Raw genomic sequence first — 24,128 nt, forward strand, 5'->3', positions numbered from 1 at the left:
AGTGATATATTTTCCCCCAAGAGAAAAGTACCAAAAACTTTTTTGGATATAACAATGTTTGGTTAAAATGAACTTTTTTTTCACTGGTCCTGGAGGTTTGCTATACCCGTGTTTTACTGCATAATGAAGTTTGGTTATAACGAATTTGAAAATTGAACTTAATTTTCAAACAAAAGCAAAATATCAAATTTTAGTGGTCAAATAGATATCAGATACACTGTATAGACCGATTACAAAATGGCTGACTATTGTAATGCTTTAAAGTATTGCTGCCTGCACAAAGTAGGCATAATTTTCACCATGAACAGCTTTTCATTTTTAATTGTTTCTCTTATCATTAAATGCAATTCCTCAATGTTTGCAGCCCTAAAAATCATTAAGACTATAGAAAGAAACACCACATTAGAACCTTCATTGTTTAATAACAAAACAATTCAATAATGAGCATTATATCACTATTGTACGATTATTAAATAAGAACGCATGTAGATGAGATTCTGGTACACTGTCCCCTGGAACACATCAGTGAGAACGTGATGCTAAAAATAATGAATGTAAAATAAAATTTGAACAATAAAAACCAATATAAACAAACCTAAAAAAAATATATATAAACAAAAATAATAAACAGTTCACAGACCATGTACACAGCAAATTAATGAATGAACAAATCAACTGAACAACTACAAAGTTAATTTGGATTAACCAAGGTCAATGTAGATTAAGTAAGATAAGGTTGTTCTGGATTCTGTCATTAAAGGCTGGTAATTATACTTCATTAATATGTAGTGCTGGTTTTCATATTATCTAGAGCACAGTACTTAAAAAGTATAATTTTGTCTGAATTTTTTCCCCCCACTTTTCATGAACAATATGCAAATCATTCTACAATTCACTTTGATCAACATTGAGTCTGGTGAAGCACCCTAGATCAAAATGCTATCTAGAACAATTACCTGTTTTCCGTTCAATTAACTGATCTAAATCGTGCAAGGCGCCCAGAGCCACAGGCATTTATATCCCTTGGGTTCGAATTTACTATGAAAGCGTATAGTAGACTTGAACCCAAGCGATATAATTTCCTGTGTCTATAGCAGAAGAAAATCTCATCCTCATAAAAATGACAGAACTGAATGTAATATAAATTAAAACAAGATGTGATTGTGAAACGCTGATGCCTCTATGGCTATAAACTCCAAGGTTAAGGACATGAGGTCAAAATTTTAGTACCAAAAGAAAGGTCTTGTCACAAGGAATACATATGCAAAATATGAAAGCACTATCACCAATCATTCAAAAGTTACAGCCCAAGTTAAAGGTTTTGCAAACAGACAGACAGACAGGCCAAACACTATATGTTCCCGAATCTCAGATTACAGGGGCATAAAGATATTCAAAGGTCCACTTTAATTAAAAACCAACCGGTATTCCTATCGTGTGCAGAACAAGAAAAAAAGCAGCATTTAAAAAAATAAAATCGAACACAAAAACAGTTCTAACCATTTCCATATTCCTAATGCAGTCAATTCCAGGTATACTGAAATTCAGGGGACCAACCTGAATTGTACATTACAGTCTACTCCGGATATATTGAAATTCAGGGGACTGACCGGCATTGTTCATTATATCCAATTCAATATAACAAATGTTGAACTATATCAGTAATTTTACTGGGGATTTATTTTCACTTCAATACAACAGATAGTTCAACTTAACAGATATATTCAATATAAGTGGAGTAGACTGTATTGTGAAAAAAGACTATCTATCAATAGATTGTCTAACAGCTTGCTAAGAATAAACAGATGCATGGAATGGGTGTCTGCTAAGCAGACCAAACAACACAGAATCTATCTGTTTTATAACAATGTCAACAAAAAGATATAATAATTAACAAAATTATACAAAAGCCTGTCACAAAAATAATTCTTTGACAGGATAGTGTAGCAAATGTAACTTGAATTCAGTCCACGATGACTGACTATACCAGTTTGACACTCGCAATTATACATTAGAATGACCCACAAACTCGCTGAAAATCAGAAAGTATTACCAGTAAAATTTCATAAGACAGTAGATTATACCGGAAAGATTTCAAGTCATTCTCCTGTGTAATAACAAATGTACGGGGAAGATTTCAAGTCATTCTCCTGACTAATAACAAATGTACGGGGAAGATTTCAAGTCATTCTCCTGACTAATAACAAATGTACGGGGAAGATTTCAAGTCATTCTCCTCTAACACAATGTAATAACAAATGTCACAATTTTTGCCTTTAAATAAGGTTAGTTTGAAGGTTTTTGGATGTGATGTCTTTACATTTCCATCACACATTTCCTACACTTGTGAAACATAACAATCTTCACTACACTGCCAATACACAATTACCGGTATGAAGACGTATTTGTCAATTAATGTCAGCCTTGAACATGCCTATAAAATTCATTGTCCTCGGTCGATATGTATATAACAATCTCAAACTCTGAGAGACATACCGAGCTTCACCCTCGGCCCCTAGTGTTGACACCTGTTGTGTTGAGTTGTATGTTGACCTTGACCCATGACATATACAGTATCAACGATTCTCAGCTCGTAGAATGGAAGGAATGAGGATGGAAGAAATAAATAAATAGGTACAGCCATTACAGATCTAAATCTCGATGCTTTCTATGCCATTAAAGATTCATGTAATGTTTCTCTTAATCTAGCACAACTGTTGGTGAATTTTTAGATGTAAACTGACAGTGATGGACTCTAGGTTGTGTTCCCTTTGACTGATAACTTCAGGCGGAAGCTTTGGTCGGGTTATAACGCAGTTCTCCATTCTTCACTCGCCGTAGTAACTCCTTCCAGAGCAGTCTTTTCTCTTTTTTGACCTTCTTCAGGACTCCACGGTTTTCCATGGCCCTCCTGGAGAGATACGGAAGGACCTCCTCCACCGGGCCGTATGGAACGTATTTATACACTGAGTACTCTGCCTGACCTTTATTCAAAAATAATATTGACACTGAAGACAAGACTTTATCATAAACAAAAGAGATAATTCTGATTTGTACAGGGAAATTCCTTGCTAAATTTTGATGCCATGTGTTTCTAATTTCAATCAATTAACAACTGTGCTACAAAAAGATGCTGAAGATTTACTTTCCCTCAGTGACTTACTTCAACAGTTTACAGTGTGTTTCTGAAGAAAGTGACAAGCTTTACACTGAGAAGAAATTAACTGTTGTCATCACACAGTCTACAGTGCATCTCTAAAGACAGTGATATATTGTATACCTAGAGGAAAGCTGATGTGGTCACACATGCCCAGGAGTTGACCAAAACAAATCAGTCTGTCATGTGGTCCTATATTATTTTCCTTCATCCTGTAAAATACAAACAATTTCATGAAAATTAGCTTCATTTAGAAATTCTGAGAACATTCTAATTAAAATAAGATTTAGAAATTCGTTTTCCACTTACGGTGACCCCAGTGGGTTTCTCTCTACCGGGTGTTTAAAACATTAAATGAAACGGAATCTTCTGTGACCTTGATTAATGACCTTTTGACCAGAAATCTGTAGGGTTTGTTTTTTCCCTATCTGTTACATGAAGTAGGAGACTAAAAGTACTCTTCCCATGGTGTTCTCCATAACCTTGTTACAATTCATCACTGTGAATTTGATCTTTTGACCCAGATATCAATCAGGAGCTTTCTCTCCCTAAATTTGCTATCCCTGTGGCAAATAGGAGACAAAAAACTGGAATAGTATTCTATACATGTAAAATGGTGTCCACTACTACATTTTATTATTGACTGTGACCTTCACCTATGACCTTCTGACCCAGAAATGTTTAAGGATCTTTCTCTCCCTATTCTTTATCAATGTTGTGATTGGTACTATACATTGTGTCCACAACATTTCATTGAACACGCATACACATTATGAACAAGCTATATCCCCTATAAATTTGTTGTGAGATTCTAGTAATATAAAATAATGTTTGTAAAATATGGATGCTCTCCTTGCTCCTAAATAAAGTCCATGAGTAGTGACATTCAGTGGTTTTTCCTCTTCCATAACTTGTACTAATAAACGGTACCATTGCCAGTGCCAAATACTATGATCGATTTTTCCTAATTTTAAAGCTAACTAGAAAACTGACAAGGTCAGCAAAGGCCCTGCTGAGGGCTTTTCTGTTAACAAGCATACCATTTCGAAATTTTCTCAAACAAAAAGTTCTATAACATTAACAAAAAGGGCACACTCATTTGAAAACTATCTTGCATCTTTGTTTATTAGACAGAACAATTTACTACTTAAGGTGTAATGCGCAAGGAATACATAATTCTATGCATAAGTTACATTTGAACCTACCTCCATTTTACAACAGGATGTCACAAATTTAACCTTGTATACCAAACATGATCAAGCATTTGTTGACTATGAATGACGTGCATCATTTTTATTGAATGAATTCAATATCTGTCAAACGAAACATTTTCGTATATAACATACAAAGAGAAAATATTATACTCTTTGAGTTACTGTGTCATGATAAAAACATTGACAGACAGATGGACGGACGATGTGATTACTATAGGGCTCTCTTATTTCATGCGGGGCTCTAAAAATGGCCAGCAACAAACCACTATGACAATCATACTTTGACGCTTGTAATTCACTTTGTATGAAAGATTTGCCAAGTTTAAGTTGGCATTTTGACTGACATAAAGAAAGTAGACTTAAACAAGAGGCTCATGGGCCACATCGCTCACCTGAGCCACCTTGGCCCATATTTAAAGATTTTTCCTACATATTCACATGTAAATTTTGTATCCCTATTGTGGCCACAACCTACCCCCGGGAGCCATGATTTTTACAAACTTGAACCTGCACTATGTCAGGAAGCTTTCATGTGAATGTAAACTTCTCTGGCCCAATGGTTCTTGAGATGAAGATTTTTAATGATTTTCTCTATATTAATATATTTGTATGTAAAACTTTGATCCACTATTGTGGCCCCACCTTTCCCCCAGGGGCCATGATTTTAACCAACTTGATTCTGCACTGTCAGGAAGCTTTCATGTAAATCTAAGCTTTTCTGGCCCAATGATTCTTCTTCACAAGATTTTTAATGATTTTCTCTATATATTTATATGTAAAACTTTGATCCCATATTGTGGTCCCACACTATCCTTGGGGGCCATGATTTTAACAAACTTGAATCTGCACTATCAGTATGTCAAGAAGCTTTCATGTAAACTTTTCTGGCCCAGTGGTTCTTAAGAAGAAGATTTTTAAATTGTATGTAAAAATTTGATCCTTTATTGTGGCCGCATCCTATCCCCAGGGGCATGACTTTAACAAATTTGATCTGCACTGTGTCAGGAAGCTTTCATGTAAATTTGTACTCTCCTGGCCCAGTGGTTCTCGCGAAGAAGATTTTTAAATGACCCTGCCCTATTTTTGCATTTTTGTGATCATTTCCCCATAGAAGGAGACATGGCCTTTTATTTGTACAAACTTGAAAGCCCTTCACCCAAGGATGCTTTTTGACAAGTATGGTTGAAATTGGTCCAGTGGTTCTGGAGAAGTCAAAAATGTAAAAAAGTTTACAGACTGATGGACAGACGACAGACAGCAGGCGATCAGAAAAGATCATTTTAGCTTTCAGCTCAGGTGAGCTAAAAACAGGTGTATGTTCATAAAATATAAACAATGAAAACTTGTTTATTTGTTGATCCTTTAAAATATGGCATATTCAGAGTTAATCCTTTTGTTTATACATGTATTATAAAAAATTCCCAAATTGTTGTATTTTCATGCTATTTTCCCCCAATTGAATGGATATTGTTACAATTCCCAAATAGTAGGGAAAAAATGCTGGACTATTGACTTTTCACCTGAAAATCAATAGCTAGTCTATGGAATTTGATGACTACCAGGTCAAAGGTTAAGTAGTTGGAAGGACAATAGTTATTGTATTCATAGTGGGTATCCTGCCAGTCATCTGTTAGTCGTGACTAACCTAGCTGCCTGTGAAGTTTGATGACTAAAATCTCTAGGGTGAATGAGTGTTTGGTTAGACAACATTGTATGCATAGCAGGAAACCTGGTGACCTTTGACCTATTGATTAATAGGGTCTACATTCATCTACTAGTGACAAATCTCAGATAAAGGGCTATCAAGTTAATCAGGACAACATACTGCCCACTAATTGACCTAGTGACGCACAATGTACTGACCACAAAGCAACATGTCCAGTTTCTTTGGAGAGGGTCACGACAATGAATATTGTTTTTTGTCTTTCTGTTCTATTCCTGCCACAATAACAACATAGAGATGTAACATAAATTCCTACTTTTCCACCGTAAATTTGACTGTGTCCTCGTTGTGACTTGCCACCATCACGGCTATTTTCCCTCTCGATCTCTGGTTAATTTGATTCATGATTTCCTCCATTACACTGTGGTAGCTGAGTGATGTGGCGCCGAACGTGGGCTGGATCGGATCCTCGTAGCCAATAGTCACTGCCCGCTCCCTTTCCTACAATTTCACTCATACTGTGTACACGTGTATATCAGGGCAGCTTTCATCACAGGGATCAAATTAAAAAATTGTTGGGTTTTTTGGAGGACATCTTGAAGAATGCTTTTGTATGTCTGTGTACCACTAAACATCTATGTACATTGTATTATCAAAACACTTCTACATCCAGTACTGTATATAGCTTTTTTCCTCAGCAAGACTCTAATACACATCAATATTTTACTCTCATCTCTTTTTTTCTCAAAGATTATTGTATACTGTACATGGTTTTATTATTACATTCATGTTCCATTTTATGAATGTTTACTCATTGTTTATAGTTTGTATAACTTCTGGTTGGGAATCGTAACTCTGGTTAGAACATTGTAAACTCTGGTTAAAATATCATAAACTCTGATTAGAATATTGTAAACTCTAGTTAGAACATTGTAAACTCTGATAAAATATTGTAAACTCTGATTAGAATATTGTAAACTCTAGTTAGAACATTGTAAACTCTGATAAAATATTGTAAACTCTGATTAGAATATTGTAAACTCTAGTTAGAACATTGTAAACTCTGGTTAAAATATTGTAAACTCTGATTAGAAGATTTCTAGTCAACTCGTACCCTGACCGACTCGTACCCAGGTCAACTCGTACCCAAAAAGCAAAAGTCAACTCGTACCCAAGAATCTGGCCATAATGCAATATATCTATGCGCATATAAGTGACATATCGCTTAGGTACGAGTTATCATCATATTGAAGAGGAGGAGTCAACTCGTAACCAGATTCTTGGGTACGAGTTGACTTTTGCCTTTTGGGTACGAGTTGACCTATTGGGTACGAGTTGACCTGGGTACGAGTCGGTCAGGGTACGAGTTGACTTGACTCCGATTAGAACAATGTAAACTCTGCAATATTGTAAATTCTAGTTTGAACGTTGTAAACTCTAGTTAAAATATTATAAACTCTGATGAAATATTTTAAACTCTAGTTAGAATATTGTTAACTCTAATAAAATATTGTAAACTTGGGTTACAACACCGTAAACTCTGGTTAGAACATTGCAAAATCTTGAACTTACTTGTTCCATATAGGCCCCCCTTACAATTTTTGCACCAAAATAGAAATCTTCACGTTTTGACAGATCCAAATCCAGCTTCACAGAGGCATAAGCTTTCTAAAATAACAATCCACTCCGAAATAAAGAAATATCACATTACACAGTATTTATATAAAGGTTAAACTTTCTAAACTAACAATCCACTCAGAAATAAACAAATTTCATCACAGATTATAACAGTTGATAATTATGTCTTCTTGTGAAGAAACATGTATGAAACAGATGAGAAACATGTACATGAACTAGCATAATTTGATTCTCAATTATTGGTTTAATCATTTAGTTTTTGTTTAAGATGCTAGATCATAGATACGCTGTGCCTAGAATTTTTAAAAGGAACATGCAAATTTAATGGCTACATATATACACTTAGGAGTACTTGAAATCTACAAATGACATTTGACAAGGTAGTTGCCGTTAAGTTTTCTCATGAGATGACGCAATCCCTTGCCTTTAGATAACACTGGTATGTATTAAATATGACAGCCTTCTCTTTGTTGAATTTTCTCATCATCTCAATCGTTAATCGACTAATGGCTGGCTGAAAATATGTCTGCTCAGCATCTACCATTACGCGAACATCCTTTTTAATGGCATACTGCAAAGAAAACAAGACTCATCTTTCATTGTTGTAGGGGCTACCTATATAGAAATTTAAATTCTTAATACCTGTATAAAGCTGAACATAGAAACAAGGATTATACATGAACTCTCTGTGGAAGTTGCTTTAGCATTGCACACATACAGTCTAACCTCTTTATCTCAAACTTGATGGTGCCGAGAAAAGACTTTGATATATCCAATAATTCGAGATATTGAGTTTAAGATACATAAAGAAACAAGAAATGTTTATAAAACATATGTGCCCCCATGGTGAAAACTTGGAAAGGGTTATACACATGTACATTTAATTAATAGTAGTGCCAAACCAATTAAAGACATTGAGCAGACATTATCTTACTATGTCAAGAGTGGATTGACCATGTGACTTAAAAATCAATAGGCTTCACCTACTCCTTATGGTGTACCAGTGTACCAAGTTTGGTGTCAACCAAGCAAATAATTCTTAAAATATAGGAGATAATATATTACTATGTCTAGTTTGACCTTTGAACATGTGACCTCAAAATCAATAAGGGTCATCTTCTCCGGAAGATGTACCAGTGTATCAAGTTTGATGTCTGTCAAGCAACGGGTTCTCAAAACATTGAGTGGTCAGTATATTCCCATATACAGTTTGACACTTGAACTTTGACCATGTGACCTCAAAATCAACAGGGGTCGTCTACTCCTAAAGATGTACCAGTGTACCAAGTTTGATGTCTGTCAACGAAAGGGTTCTCAAGATATTGAGCGGACAGTATATTCCTATGTCCAGCTTGACCTTTGACCATGTGACCTCGAATCTTCTTCTGGAGATGTAACAGTGTAATATGTTTGATGTCTGTCGAGCAAAGGGTTCTCTAGACACTGAGGGGTCAGTTATAATATTCCTATGTCCAGTTTGATCCTTGACCACGTACCCTCAAAACCATTAGGGGTCATCTACTCCTCACAATGTATCAGTATACCAAGTTTACTGTCTGTCAAGGAAAGGTTTCTTAAGATATTGAGTGGACAGCATCTTTCTATGTCCAGAGTAGATTGACCCTTGACCTGAAAATCAAAAGGGGTCCTCTTCTACTCGTAACCAACCCACATTTAAAATATCATTATATGTGTAATGAAGTGAATGGTTCTCAAGATATTAAGCGGACATGTGGTCTACCAACCAACCAACAGGTGCAAAGCAATATGCCCCTATTCTTTGAATGGGGGCATAAATATTGTTGGGACTTTCAACTGACTTTGACATATCCATGGTATTTGAGATATCCATGTTCGAGATATCAACGTTGAACTCATTATTCTCTGCAACCTGCACGATATAACTGAGAACAACATTTATAAACTGGTTGCTGTCATTCGCTCTGTTACCTGTGCTATTTGACAACATTCATAAAATGGTTGTCGGCCCTTTTACCTGTGCTATTTCGTTTAATCTCAGCAACATCTGATTAAGCTGCTCTTCCTCTTCCTTCTGAAGGGAGACAACTAATGGCTGGATTTCCCCAGTCTACAATCACATTTAAAATCTGTCAGGCGTAAATCTACATTTATACAGCTATAATGTGTAAATAAATTTTTATTTATATAGCTGTTATGTGTAAATAAATCTTCATTTATACAGCTGTTATGTGTAAATAAATCTTCATTTATATAGCTGTTATGTGTAAATAAATCTTCATTTATATAGCTGTTATGTGTAAATAAATCTTCATTTATATAGCTGTTATGTGTAAATTAATCTTCATTTATACAGCTGTTATGTGGAAGTAAATCTTCATTTATATAGCTGTTATGTGTAAATAAATATTCCTTTATATAGCTGTTATGTGTAAATAAATCTTCATTTATATAGCTGTTATGTGTAAATTAAATCTTCATTTATATAGCTGTTATGTGTATAAATAAATATTCATTTATACTGTTGTTATGTGGAAATAAATTTTCATTTATATAGCTGTTATGTGTAAATAAATATTCATTTATATAGCTGTTATGTGTATAAATAAATCTTCATTTATACAGCTGTTATGTGGAAGTAAATTTTCATTTATACAGCTATTATGTGGAAGTAAATTTTTATTTATACAGCTGTTATGTGTAGATAAATTTATATTTATACAGCTGTTATGTGGAAGTAAATTTTTATTTATACAGCTGTTATGTGGAAGTAAATTTTTATTTATACAGCTGTTACGTGAAAAAGAAGAGAAGCAGTCTTCATGCTATGCAAACAGAAAAACTGGATTTTCTGGCACTCAATGATTTGATAAAATGTATTACATTTTGGAAATTCTACTTAACTGTGACAGAAACTTGAAATGTAATTATAAATCAACATCCAAAACTTCCTGGTTTAATTGTTTCTTTAAATTTTGAAAGTGTCAATTTTACACCAAACTATCTATACTTATAAATTAAAAAATTTTGCTCCAGAGTTACTGCTTGCACCTTTAATATTGTTTCATATGTGAGGTGAAGTCCATAAGCTATAACAGAATCTTATTTGATTAGTAAATATCATAATATCAATTAAAAACCTACGTTCGTTTTCGATAAACTACCCTGAAATAGCAAAAATGAAAGTAAAGTGACGGACATGCTTCAAAGCCAAAAGGCGGATCTAAACCAGTTTTCCGGTTCTTTTAATATGACAATTGTTGAATAGATAAAATATGCCTGTTAGTTTCATCATTTTGTGATTTTAGTCTTGAATCAGCCTTATGGAAATTTCCAGAACAAAGTGCCCAGAATGAGGCAACATCATAGACGCTAAAGTCTACAACCAATCGCACATTCTTGGGCCTTTCGATTGCGATTAGTTTACATGATCAGCATAAAATTGTGCAGTTGTTCAGTGTAAGTTATACTTAATAGTTTTTCACTACGCTCATATTTATCATTTTATGAAGATTTAGAATTATGTTACTTATGTACATCTCATTCAACGAAGGACCTCCAGCCGAGACCAACGATCTGACACATTGATAAATTTTGAAATACGATATTCATCTGATATTTTTGATGTTCTTAATTTTTTCCAAGATTATAGAAGTCAGTTACGACTTTTTGCAATAATTTATTAACAGTTACTGATATATATGATATGAACAACACATGGATAAACACAAAAAAGTTTTTATTTTGGTTGAATATGAAATGTTAATGTCCAATATGTCAGATATTGAATGGTCTGGGACTGTTTTAGGCAGTTTGACCTTATAACTTTAAAGTTAAAACATTTTACCGAAATTAGGTTGTACACTACCTGACAATGTCCAAGAAATCAGGCCACTGTTTACAATATAGCAGTTTTTCAGTTTGTCATTCATATAGTGCATTAAGTTTTTGATTACTGCATTTGACGAGAAGAAACGACATGTATTCATAATTTTGCCCTTAATTGTCGCACTGGACAAAAACTGCCATTATAAACATAAATTTTGAAATTATGAACAACCATTCATTTTAACTTTGGTCAAATATTCTGCAAGACAGATTACAATTGCATTTGTAAATCCATTATCTAATTTTCAATATGGAGAGAGATCATTAAATTTTATGTTACAAAAGGAACATTTAATTTGGAGCTCCAAGTGACTTCCTAGTACTGTATATGATATCAATAAATATAACATAACTAATGCACACAATTATTCAAAAATTGTTCTTTTAAAAATTCATTTGAATTAAAGATATTGTTCCACAGGGGCTAAGCCCGTTTTGGGCCCGAACTCTGTGATACCATTATAAGTCCCTGTGTATTGTTCATTCAATTCATGTGCGCAACAATTCAAACATGTATTTAAGAAGTCCTTCTTCAAAGCAATATTTTTTAATTGTGATTTCCTGCACTTGTGTGGGGTTTCATCTAGTAGCCTTATATGTATAGTATAAAAAGACTGACATTGGAGATGTTTGATGTACAGTAACTGACCTTGACCTTGGAGACACTTGATGTACAATGACTGATCTTGACCTTGGAGATGTTTGATGTACTGTACAATGATTGACTTTGACATTGGAGATGTTTGATGTACAGTAACTGACCTTGCTATTAGAGATGTTTGATGTGCAATGACTGACCTTGACATTGAAGATGTTTGATGTATAATGACTGACCTTGGAGATATTTAATGTACAATAACTGACCTTGACATTGGAGATGTTTGATGTACAATGACTAACCTTGACATTCAAGATGTTTGATGTACAATGACTGACCTTGACATTGGGAATCACCAAGTGCTTCCCCATCTGTGTATTTATGTCCAGTAAATTGTCCCAATCCAAGAGGTCAATCTCTCTGTAAAGAAATACATAACTGTTAGTTACAAGAAATCAACAAGAGCAACACCAACGTGACATTATACGCCCGTAGATTTTCCTCAAGGAAAACATATTTTAATGGGATTCATATTTTAGTGAAGTTAGCACTGTCCTCTGTGAGCTAATTCATTATTATGCTTGTAGAAATGGATATCAAGATATAAAGTGGGATAGCCTTAGAATGCGCTACTTCATAAATATGCTAATATACCACATACCTTTGCTTGAAACAGTTAGTGCTTAAGTATAAGTACAGGTACAGTATACACCTACAAGGTTTTCCTACTGAGTAAACCTATGACCTTGACCTTGAAAAAAATAGGCATCTTCCTCTCATCATGGTGATCAAATATACCAAGTTATAATATCCAGGAGCTTACGGTTCGGTTTGTATCCTGCCCACAAGGTTTTCCTAATAAGTGATACTACGACCTTGACCTTTGACCTTGAAAAACAATAGGCATCTTCCTCTCATCATGGTGATCAAATATACCAAGTTATAATATCCAGGAGCTTACGGTTTGGTTTGTATCTTGCCCACAAGGTTTTCCTAATAAGTGATATCACAACCTTGACCTTTAACCTCTGACCTTGAAAAACAATAGGCACCTTGCTCTCATCATGATGATCAAATATACCAAGTTATAATATCCTGGAGCTTACGGTTCGATTTGTATCTTGCCCACAAGGTTTTGCTAAAGTGATACTACGACCTTGACCTTTGACCTTGAAAAACAATAGACATCTTCCTCTCATCATGGTGATCAAATATACCAAGTAATAATATCTTGGAGCTTACGGTTCGGTTTGTATCCTGCCCACAAGGTTTTCCTAATAAGTGATACTACGACCTTGACCTTTGACCTTGAAAAACAATAGGCATCTTCCTCTCATTATGGTGATCAAATGTATTAAGTTGTAAAGTCCTAGGGCTTATGGTTCAGTCTTTATCCTGCCCACAAGGTCCGGACAGACGGACAGACAGATGGACGACGCCATACCATAATACGTCCCGTCTTTGACGGGCGTATAAAAACAGACAACAACACATTACATATGTCAAATTAGAGTACACATGATTTTGAATAGGATTTTTTCAATGTTCCTTTAAAATCAGTACATCGAAAAAGCATTTTTGGAAACTATGGATTGATTGTTGTAACTAGAATGCAAATTTTTTTTCTGGAGAGTTTCAATTTAACTTTGATATCTGTCCTTCTGTGGGTTCTCAGCTCCATAAAGTCACCCATCTTCTTAGAGTACAAACATGTGAAATCTACTGAATCAACTGAGAGACATCCGGAATCAAGCATCAAAGTGTCCTATCGGAAATCAAAAAATTTCCCAACTCTAATCATTCAAAATGGATTCTTGCCATCATTCAGACAAATAAGAAGACATCCACCATATATGTATATACCGTCTATGTTATAAACATGTGGATCATGAAGCTACACTACTCTTTCTGCTGACATTTGTAAGATTTAATGATCTTGAATGATCTGGGATTACATTTTTCGTGAATCAACAGCGTAGTAAAATGTCACTTTATTCCCTCATTTAAAAAATTTCAAAGTACTAGAAAAATTAACAGCAAGGAAATATTTTCAAAACTATGGGAATAAGTTGTATTTGACAAAAGAAACAAAGTATACCACAATATTTTGAACTTGCTACCCATTTTCAGGCCATTTCAGATGCCCTACCATTCAGGAAAAAATTAAGAAAATCATTCAATAACGTGTAACTACAGTACATATAGAAAATATGTGAAGTTTTATAAAAAGACCACATCAGAGGTCAATCACTAGAAGTATTTGACCTTGACAAAAGTTTGTTGTGTAAATCAGTTTGTTGTGTTAACCAGGTTGTAGGACTAATCATTTAATCATCACTGTTGAAGATCCCATGTCTCTATCACTCCATGTTCTGAACATATACTAGTGTTTCCGACCAAGGTCATAGGTAGAGGTCACTGGACTAACTTGACCTTGATACTAGTTTGCAGGCTTTATCAACCAATCTTCATTGTTGAAGATCCCATGCCTCTACCATTTAACCACTTTCTGTGCCCAACTTGTGATAAAACAAGCAGCTAACATTTAACCACTTTCTGTGCCTGACTTGTGATAAAACAAGCAGCTACCATTTAACCACTTTCTGTCTCTGACTTACCCATCACATGTAACGTCCAGCAGAGCAAACCACCGCTTCCTGTCGTCACGGGTTACCTGGACGCCGATATCCTTCAAGGTCGTCTTAAAGTCCTCCTCAGAAAACTTAGTCTTGTCACCGGCAAATTTCTCAAAAAAGTTCCTCCACGATGTAATCACGTCTGAGAGTTGTAACTACAAAGCATGTAGAACATAATAAGAACTTTGTCTTTTATATGACGAGATGTAATGATCACAGAATGCATCAACTTATATCAAGCTTAAAGAGTCATCTTATCCAACCGGATGGTATCCATGTCTATTAATTTCACCACATGTTTTCGCTAATTACATTACTTCATGTTTATGAGAAAATATCTAAATTTGTGGATTACTAGAATCTTTAAATAACCTGGTTATGATTAATAAATGCAGAAGTGTTAAGTTTTGCATTTGTTGTTCAGAGTGTTTGTCTGTTAATGATAAGCAACATCCACAAAATTAAGAATTACATGTAATGAATGGAATGATTTCTAATACTAACTAGAAATTGTGGTCTGCCTAGAGCTGTCATCTTTATAGCTATAAATCCTGTGCCATCGGTTACTGCACCTACAAAGTATAAATAATATAAAACTCAGCACTTACAGTGTACAAATAATACAGAACTCAGCACCTATATTGTACAAATAATACAAAACTCAGCACCTATAATATACAAATAATATAACACTCAGCACCTACATTGTACAAATAATACAACACTCAGCACCTACAGTGTACAAATAATACAACACTCAGCACCTACAGTGTACAAATAATACAAAACTCAGCACCTACACTATACAAATAATACAAAACTCAGCACCTACACTATACAACTAATAAAACACTCAGCACCTACAGTGTACAAATACAACACTCAGCACCTACAGTGTACAAATACAACACTCAGCACCTACAGTGTACAAATAATACAACACTCAGCACCTACAGTGTACAAATAATACAACACTCAGCACCTACACTATACAAATAATACAACACTCAGCACCTACACTATACAAATAATACAACACTCAGCACCTACAGTGTACAAATAATACAACACTCAGCACCTACAGTGCAACAGACAGTACACACCAGATATAGCACACCTACTGTACACCTGATACAGCACACAGTTAATACACACCTACTGTACACCTGATATAGCACAGAGCTAATACACACCTACTGTACACCTGATATAACACAGAACTAATACACACCTACTGTACACCAGATATAACACAGAGCTAATACACACCTACTGTACACCTGATATAACACAGAACTAATACACACCTACTGTACACCAGATATAACACAGAGCTAATACACACCTACTGTACACCTGATATAGCACAGAGCTAATACACACCTACTGTACACCTGATACAGCACACAGTTAATACACACCTACTGTACACCTGATATAACACAGAGCTAATACACACCTACTGTACACCTGATATAACACAGAACTAATACACACCTACTGTACACCTGATACAGCACACAGTTAATACACACCTACTGTACACCTGATATAGCACAGAGCTAATACACACCTACTGTACACCTGATATAACACAGAGCTAATACACACCTACTGTACACCAGATATAACACAGAGCTAATACACACCTACTATACACCTGATACAACACACAGCTAATACACACCTACTGTACACCTGATATAGCACAGAGCTAATACACACCTACTGTACACCTGATATAACACAGAACTAATACACACCTACTGTACACCTGATACAGCACACAGTTAATACACACCTACTGTACACCTGATATAGCACAGAGCTAATACACACCTACTGTACACCTGATATAACACAGAGCTAATACACACCTACTGTACACCAGATATAACACAGAGCTAATACACACCTACTATACACCTGATACAACACACAGCTAATACACACCTACTGTACACCTGATATAACACAGAACTAATACACACCTACTGTACACCAGATATAACACAGAGCTAATACACACCTACTGTACACCTGATATAGCACAGAGCTAATACACACCTACTGTACACCTGATATAACACAGAACTAATACACACCTACTGTACACCAGATATAGCACAGAGCTAATACACACCTACTGTACACCTGATATAGCACAGAACTAATACACACCTACTGTACACCAGATATAACACAGAGCTAATACACACCTACTATACACCTGATACAACACACAGCTAATACACACCTACTGTACACCTGATATAGCACAGAGCTAATACACACCTACTGTACACCTGATACAGCACACAGTTAATACACACCTACTGTACACCTGATATAGCACAGAGCTAATACACACCTACTGTACACCTGATATAGCACAGAACTAATACACACCTACTGTACACCAGATATAACACAGAGCTAATACACACCTACTATACACCTGATACAACACACAGCTAATACACACCTACTGTACACCTGATATAACACAGAACTAATACACACCTACTGTACACCAGATATAACACAGAGCTAATACACACCTACTGTACACCTGATATAGCACAGAGCTAATACACACCTACTGTACACCTGATATAACACAGAACTAATACACACCTACTGTACACCTGATATAGCACAGACCTAATACACACCTACTGTACACCTAATACAGCACAGAGCTAATACATACCTACTGTACACCTGATATAGCACAGAGCTAATACACACCTACTGTACACCTGATATAACACAGAGCCAATACACACCTACTGTACACCTGATATAACACAGAACTAATACACACCTACTGTACACCTGATATAGCACAGAGCTAATACACACCTACTGTACACCTGATATAACACAGAGCTAATACACACCTACTGTACACCTGATATAACACAGAACTAATACACACCTACTGTACACCTGATATAGCACAGAACTAATACACACCTACTGTACACCTGATATAACACAGAGCTAATACACACCTACTGTACACCTGATATAACACAGAACTAATACACACCTACTGTACACCTGATATAGCACAGAACTAATACACACCTACTGTACACCTGATATAACACAGAGCTAATACACACCTACTGTACACCTGATATAACACAGAACTAATACACACCTACTGTACACCTGATATAACACAGAACTAATACACACCTACTGTACACCAGATATAACACAGAGCTAATACACACCTACTGTACACCTGATATAGCACAGAGCTAATACACACCTACTGTACACCTGATATAACACAGAACTAATACACACCTACTGTACACCTGATATAACACAGAGCTAATACACACGTACTGTACACCTGATACAACACAGAGCTAATACACACCTGCCACAGCATCAATGCACTCCTTGAAAGTCTTTAAGTTTTCATCGCATTTGGTCTCATCTTCATAGAAGTAGGTCCTAGCACTGAAAACCCCCTCACGTCTGTCACCAAACTCCTCGTGGGGCACAAACCGCTGAACATCTGGGGCTGTAATGGGGAGATACTGATGTGAAATAGAGTCCATACCGGGAGACAATAACAGTTATATAGGACTACCTCTACAGTCACCTGTTTACGTTCACTGCATAAATTCCTCCATTTATAAGTTCATTTTACTGGTATGTTAATTGTAAAATTGATACATGGTTGTGAATAATTTTATTCTGATCATCTATTTATTGATTTCACCCAACATACTGGCATACAATCAACAGAAATATTAAATTACTGCAATAATTCAATGTGCATAAAACTGTTATTCACCTTGATATCACTATAGTCCTATTAGAGGGAAATATCAATGTGTATATTATACTTTGATGGTAATAAACAAACTGATGATATTTCAATGTTTATTGCTGAAAAGTGCTACTATCAATACTTACCTTCATGCATTCATCATTACTATACCAGGGGATTGGGTGTATCTATCAATACTACAAATGGGGTAGGGGTGTTAGTAGATATAGGGGTCCACACTTCCTAGTACTATTTCCCTCGTAAAGCCATTATCTCCCTCCTTCCTCTCACTATCTCCCTCCCTCCTCCCACTATCTCTCTCTCCTCCCACTATCTCCTTCCCTCCTCCCACTATCTCCTTCCCTCCTCCCACTATCTCCCTCCCTCCTCCCACTATCTCCTTCCCTCCTCCCACTATCTCCCTCCCTCCTCCCACTATCTCCCTCTCTCCTCCCACTATCTCCCTCCTCCCACTATCTCCCTCCCTCCTCCCACTATCTCTCTCCCTCCTCTCACTATCTCTCTCCCTCCTCCCACTATCTCCCTCCCTCCTCCCACTATCTCCCTCCCTCCTCCCACTATCTCCCTCCCTCCTCTCACTATCTCTCTCCCTCCTCTCACTATCTCTCTCTCCTCCCACTATCTCCCTCCCTCCTCCCACTATCTCTCTCTCCTCCCACTATATCTCCCTCCTCTCACTATCTCCTTCCCTCCTCTCACTATCTCCCTCCCTCCTCCCACTATCTCTCTCCCTCCTCCCACTATCTCCCTCCCTCCTCCCACTATCTCCCTCCCTCCTCCCACTATCTCTCTCCCTCCTCCCACTATCTCCCTCCCTCCTCCCACTATCTCCCTCCCTCCTCCCACTATGTCCCTCCTCCCACTATCTCCCTCCCTCCTCTCACTATCTCTCTCCCTCCTCCCACTATCTCTCTTCCTCCTCCCACCATCTCTCTTCCTCCTCCCACTATATCTCTTCCTCCTCCCACTTTCTCTCTCTCCTCCCACTATCTCCCTCCCTCCTCCCACTATCTCCCTATCTTTAACCTTCCCTTCATTCTAGCTGTCCCCATCATGATGTACACAAGAATATGGCAAATGAAATAGTTTTAATTGAAAATGGTGAGCAGTATTCAAAACACAAACACACTGTTGTATAACAAGTCTGAAAGACCACAGTTGATTTAGAGATACCTTAGGATTTCACTTACAAGTCCCTCTTTTTCCACTTTTAAAGGCTGTAAAATACATCAAATTTGTGACATGCAGAAAACTGTTTTAACATGTCTTAAGCATTCATAGCTTTGGCAGAACTTTCTTGACAATGAAATTCAACTTTGAACATATTCAAACAATAATAAATTAAGAGCTATGTGTATGCTGAAATGCTTTCTGAATACAAAACATGCACTTACTGTCATGATAAACAGCATGAAAGCATTGTATTTAATGGATTTTGTGTGTTGTGTCATACAGATTTTGGAATTTTTTTCCAGAAAACAATTTGTGTGATAGACATTTTCCAGTGATTCCCTGGCTTATGGAAGGATGGGTGGGTGGGTGTGAAAATGCAAGACTTGCAGGGGTACCCAAAAGGTGGTGACTTCACTAAAATTTATTTGAACTTTGACAGCTGTTTCAGGAAACGAAAATGGAAATTTTGCATCAAGACAGGAGAAAACAAACTTGGCAACATTTTCCATTGCCTATAAACAGCCCTGAAAGACGTTAAGATATCGCTGTAGTTCAGTGTGTTTATCACAAAGCTTGAAACTTACATGTGTCACTGGCTTCCTCTGCACGAAGCGGCTCAAAATCAGGGGGAACACAGCTCCTACAGATATCCCAAAAATAAATCATTAAGAGATTTTTTAAAAATTCATTATCTGAAGAAGACACATAATTTTAACAATAAGCTGTACAACATTACAATAAGCTGTACTACTGTACAATAAGCTGTACTACTGTATGGTAACTTGTACCATTGTATTTTAACCTGTACTACTGTACAGTGAGCTGTTCTAAATGTACCAACAGAAAGTAGCACAACTGCTTGATAAGCACTCACTTCATTTCTGCTTCCTTGGCATCTTTGGATGAAATATCCTCCTCCACACTGTAGTCCAGGATTGACTTGACACCATACTTGCGATTATTATTAACCAATGGACGGATGGCTACCTGGTCCTCTCCGGCCACAAACTGACCATAAAACGAAGCTTTCATAATCTGACAAAATAACCGCTTTCCAAGCAATCGTCTGCTCCATTTTAAAACCTGTGTATGAAAGGAGGTCATAATAATTGTGTACTCTATAAAAATTAAGTCTTCATCATGGACCATGACTGTCACACAATTCAGTTTGGTCCTACATTTAAAACTAAAAGAAGAAAGTTTTTAAATGACCCAACCATATTTTTGTGATTATCTCCCCTTTGAAGGGGGCATGGCCCTTCATTTGAAAAAACTTGAAAGCTCCTCACCCAAGATGCTCTTTGCCAAGTTTGGTTGAAATTGGCCTAGTGGTTCTGGAGAAGAAGTCAAAAATGTAAAAAGTTTACAGACAGATGAACAGAAAGACAGACAGTCAGACAGACCATAGACAGGTGAGCTGAAAAATTCAAACCCCAGCTAGATTTCAATGCACGAACTACACATAGCAGTCACCATATATTTGTTAACCGGTTTGGCTATTCCCAGCTAGACAATCAGATTTAAAAGGAACATACAATTACAAATATTCCTGTCAGCTGATACATGCATTTATAATTTTCAAAAGGAAATCGGCCATTATGAAGATGTTATTCCACCAAAGGGAATCTTTTTTTTCTGAGGTCACAGTAGACTGGGACAGGAGAGCACAATATGGAACTCTTAATATTTTGACAAACAGAGCATGTCCTTAATTTTTTACAAACTTTTACTTTATCTACCTGAACCTGTGGCTTAAGTATACAAATGTGCCTATACATCTCTGAAACTAATACAACACAAGTGGAATTAATGCCTACAGGCTTATTTCAGTGAAATTGAAAATAACGACCAATTATCAAATATTTGTAGATACATATAAAACACAAATACACCTCCCCAAAAAATCCAAATTCCTGTAAAAACTCTGATCTCATGCATAAAGATCTTCACAAGTCATCGTACTATTTATTTTTTATATCCCTTGTGGGATTTATAGACTGATCACAGTTAGTTATCTTCATCTTTCACTTACGAATCAGAGCAGGATTTCTAACACATGTAACAATACAATATCTGCACACAAAACTTTCCTCCAATAGTCAACTTTCCACTCAAAAAATGAAAGAAATCAAAAATGCTCTATATATGCATTGCATGTGATCTTTTTATCCACCCAATATTTCTTTATTAAACTCCAGATAAAGTTTTCCAACATTTTATCTTAAACACTTTCAAACTACACCATGCATTACTACTAAATGAGCAATCAAAATAACATTATAACAAAGTTATAGAATTTTAAAAAAGCATACCTTTAACTCTTTTTTTATAGCAATAAAACCATTTCTTCATGTTCCTTGCTTTGAATGCTTCTTTTCCGCATTAGTAAATATTTTATCATAACTAAAAATTATGTATACCCAAATATGAAAACTGTTCAACCATTTCAAAGCTTTCATTTTGAACAAACCATTTTTCATTTGACTTAGTCTTACCAAGTGCATTAATTTGAATTACCAAAAACATGAGGAATAATTTTCAAAAGACAAGAAAAATACTTACTGAAAACAATGGTCAAACAGACACACACACAGTACACACACAAAAGGTTGTCTTGTGAATCATGCACACATGCAGACTTATTCCCCAAAATTCATCGTTCCTCTTGTTTATTGATGCACTGAGCCTTATCAATTTTCCTTAAAAACCATTAAGATCATCCATTTTTCAACATTGATAGATCTAGATAATTTCCATATTTTACAGTAGTTTGAACAAACTATCAAAAAGTGTAAACGTAAGGCCCTGCCAGTAACAGATCCGGTAAATAAAAACCACCTCTTTTCAGATTCCTGAATGTCTTGGGGGGGGGGGGGTCATCGCAATTAACTTCCTTACAAAATTCCTCAAATGCACAATCATTGTGGTCAATCAAAGTAACCGACGAACCCTATTCATCATCAACAGAAAAGATCAATTTTAAAAAAGAAATTTTACACCTTAATTATGTCTAATGTTTATATTTGTGTCCAATAATGAACCATATCTTGTCTTGTCAAAGCTTAATTTTAGCTCGAGTTGCAGAAATGTGCTTTTTCAAGAATTTCTAATAAGGAGTTGAACTATGTTGTTGTGACTTTTTGATCCGCGGGTGTGTCCATACAAAATAAACAGGATCCTCAATCTCGTATACAGTGTTATGACAGAGAGGACGTTAATGTAAACAAATCAATGACAATTAGTATCAAATTCAGATAAGTACACTGTATATTAAAACATCTACCGTTATATACACTTTTAGAAATATACAGTATTTGACCTTGGATATAAAGACGTGAGCTTTTAACATGCCAAACTTGGAAATGTGCCTAATTAATTTTCCTCGACAATAAACAACATTATATGTAAAGGTGTCAGTCAAATAATCAACAATGAACTCTAATCACATCTCTAATAAAATAAATCTAACGATGAGGCAAAACATCCCTCTAGCTGCTTCTGAATAAATTGCGTAATGTGCAGTGATCCGAAGTCGAGCGCGAAAGCCAATGGGGGACTCACCGTTTTGTTATGGTTGACAAGAAAGGGTATCGAACACATGTTGAATACAAACAGTGCCCTTGCTATTTCAGCCGTTGATTTGCTCCTGTATGCTTCTTTGGAGCTGTTGAATGACAAATCGAGAGCGGGCAGCTGCGAGTCCGCGGGGACATGTTTCACTGCACTGTCATCATCGACCGTCACAGATTCATCATTCAGACTCTGGGCTGAGGTGAATTTGGTTCTTCCGAACTGGCTGAAGTGTCCGTGGACATACTTTGTCTCTGGAATCCGTACAGTTAAAACATTTCGATACAGTGCTGTTCGTAGAAGTGCCGCCATACTCCGTTAAATAATGTAAACAACAAGGGTCGTAACTCGGACGAAACCTAACAGATATCACAACCAATCAAAATCCTGCATTTCCACACACCTCCTTCTGCGGGGTTCTTCACTACTTATATATTTCCGAAAGGTTTTTTGAAAACGAGAACCTGAACCAGTATATTGTAAATTACTTTCTTGTTAGATTAGTATGGTGTCCGGATAGGGCCAATTGCAAAAGCGTGAAGTGCCGCGCGTTAGTCACAACACGCCGTCACGCCAACAAGCAACGCGCCTTCGCGCCAACAAGCAACGCGCCTTCGCGCCGACAAGCAACGCGCCTAAGTTGCGCTCTCACGACAACAATCAACGCGCCTTCGCGCTCTCACGCCAACAAGCAACACACCTTCGCGAAGGCGCGTTGATTGTTGTCGTGAGAGCGCGAAGGCGCGTTGCTTCTTGGCGTGACGGCGCGTTGTGACTAACGCGCAGTCACGTTTT

At 36.4% G+C, this 24,128-nt stretch overlaps 1 protein-coding gene across 2 annotated transcripts; it reads right to left on the bottom strand.

Moving 5' to 3' along the window:
• Positions 1-402: 402 nt before the first annotated feature.
• On the bottom strand, positions 403-23,878 carry LOC125670127 (proline dehydrogenase 1, mitochondrial-like). 2 transcript variants are annotated; one of them, XM_056140879.1, is made up of 14 exons: positions 23,325-23,878; positions 20,638-20,846; positions 20,348-20,403; positions 18,171-18,317; positions 15,278-15,345; positions 14,756-14,928; positions 12,476-12,557; positions 10,796-10,816; positions 9,669-9,761; positions 8,097-8,243; positions 7,607-7,702; positions 6,351-6,535; positions 3,281-3,369; positions 403-2,984 (listed from the first exon to the last, which is right to left on the bottom strand). In XM_056140879.1, the coding sequence occupies exons 1-14, from the start codon at positions 23,643-23,645 to the stop codon at positions 2,785-2,787; spliced, it is 1,887 nt and encodes a 628-aa protein (XP_055996854.1). In that variant the 5' UTR covers positions 23,646-23,878; the 3' UTR covers positions 403-2,784. The 2 variants fall into 2 exon arrangements, with proteins under 2 accessions (XP_055996854.1, XP_055996858.1); XM_056140883.1 differs by lacking the exon at positions 10,796-10,816 and having other exon boundaries at positions 23,325-23,877.
• Between the last annotated feature and the right edge of the window lie 250 nt (positions 23,879-24,128).

This window comes from Ostrea edulis, chromosome 1 (assembly GCF_947568905.1).
Source record: "Ostrea edulis chromosome 1, xbOstEdul1.1, whole genome shotgun sequence".
In the NCBI taxonomy this organism is placed as follows: Eukaryota; Metazoa; Mollusca; class Bivalvia; order Ostreida; family Ostreidae; genus Ostrea; species Ostrea edulis.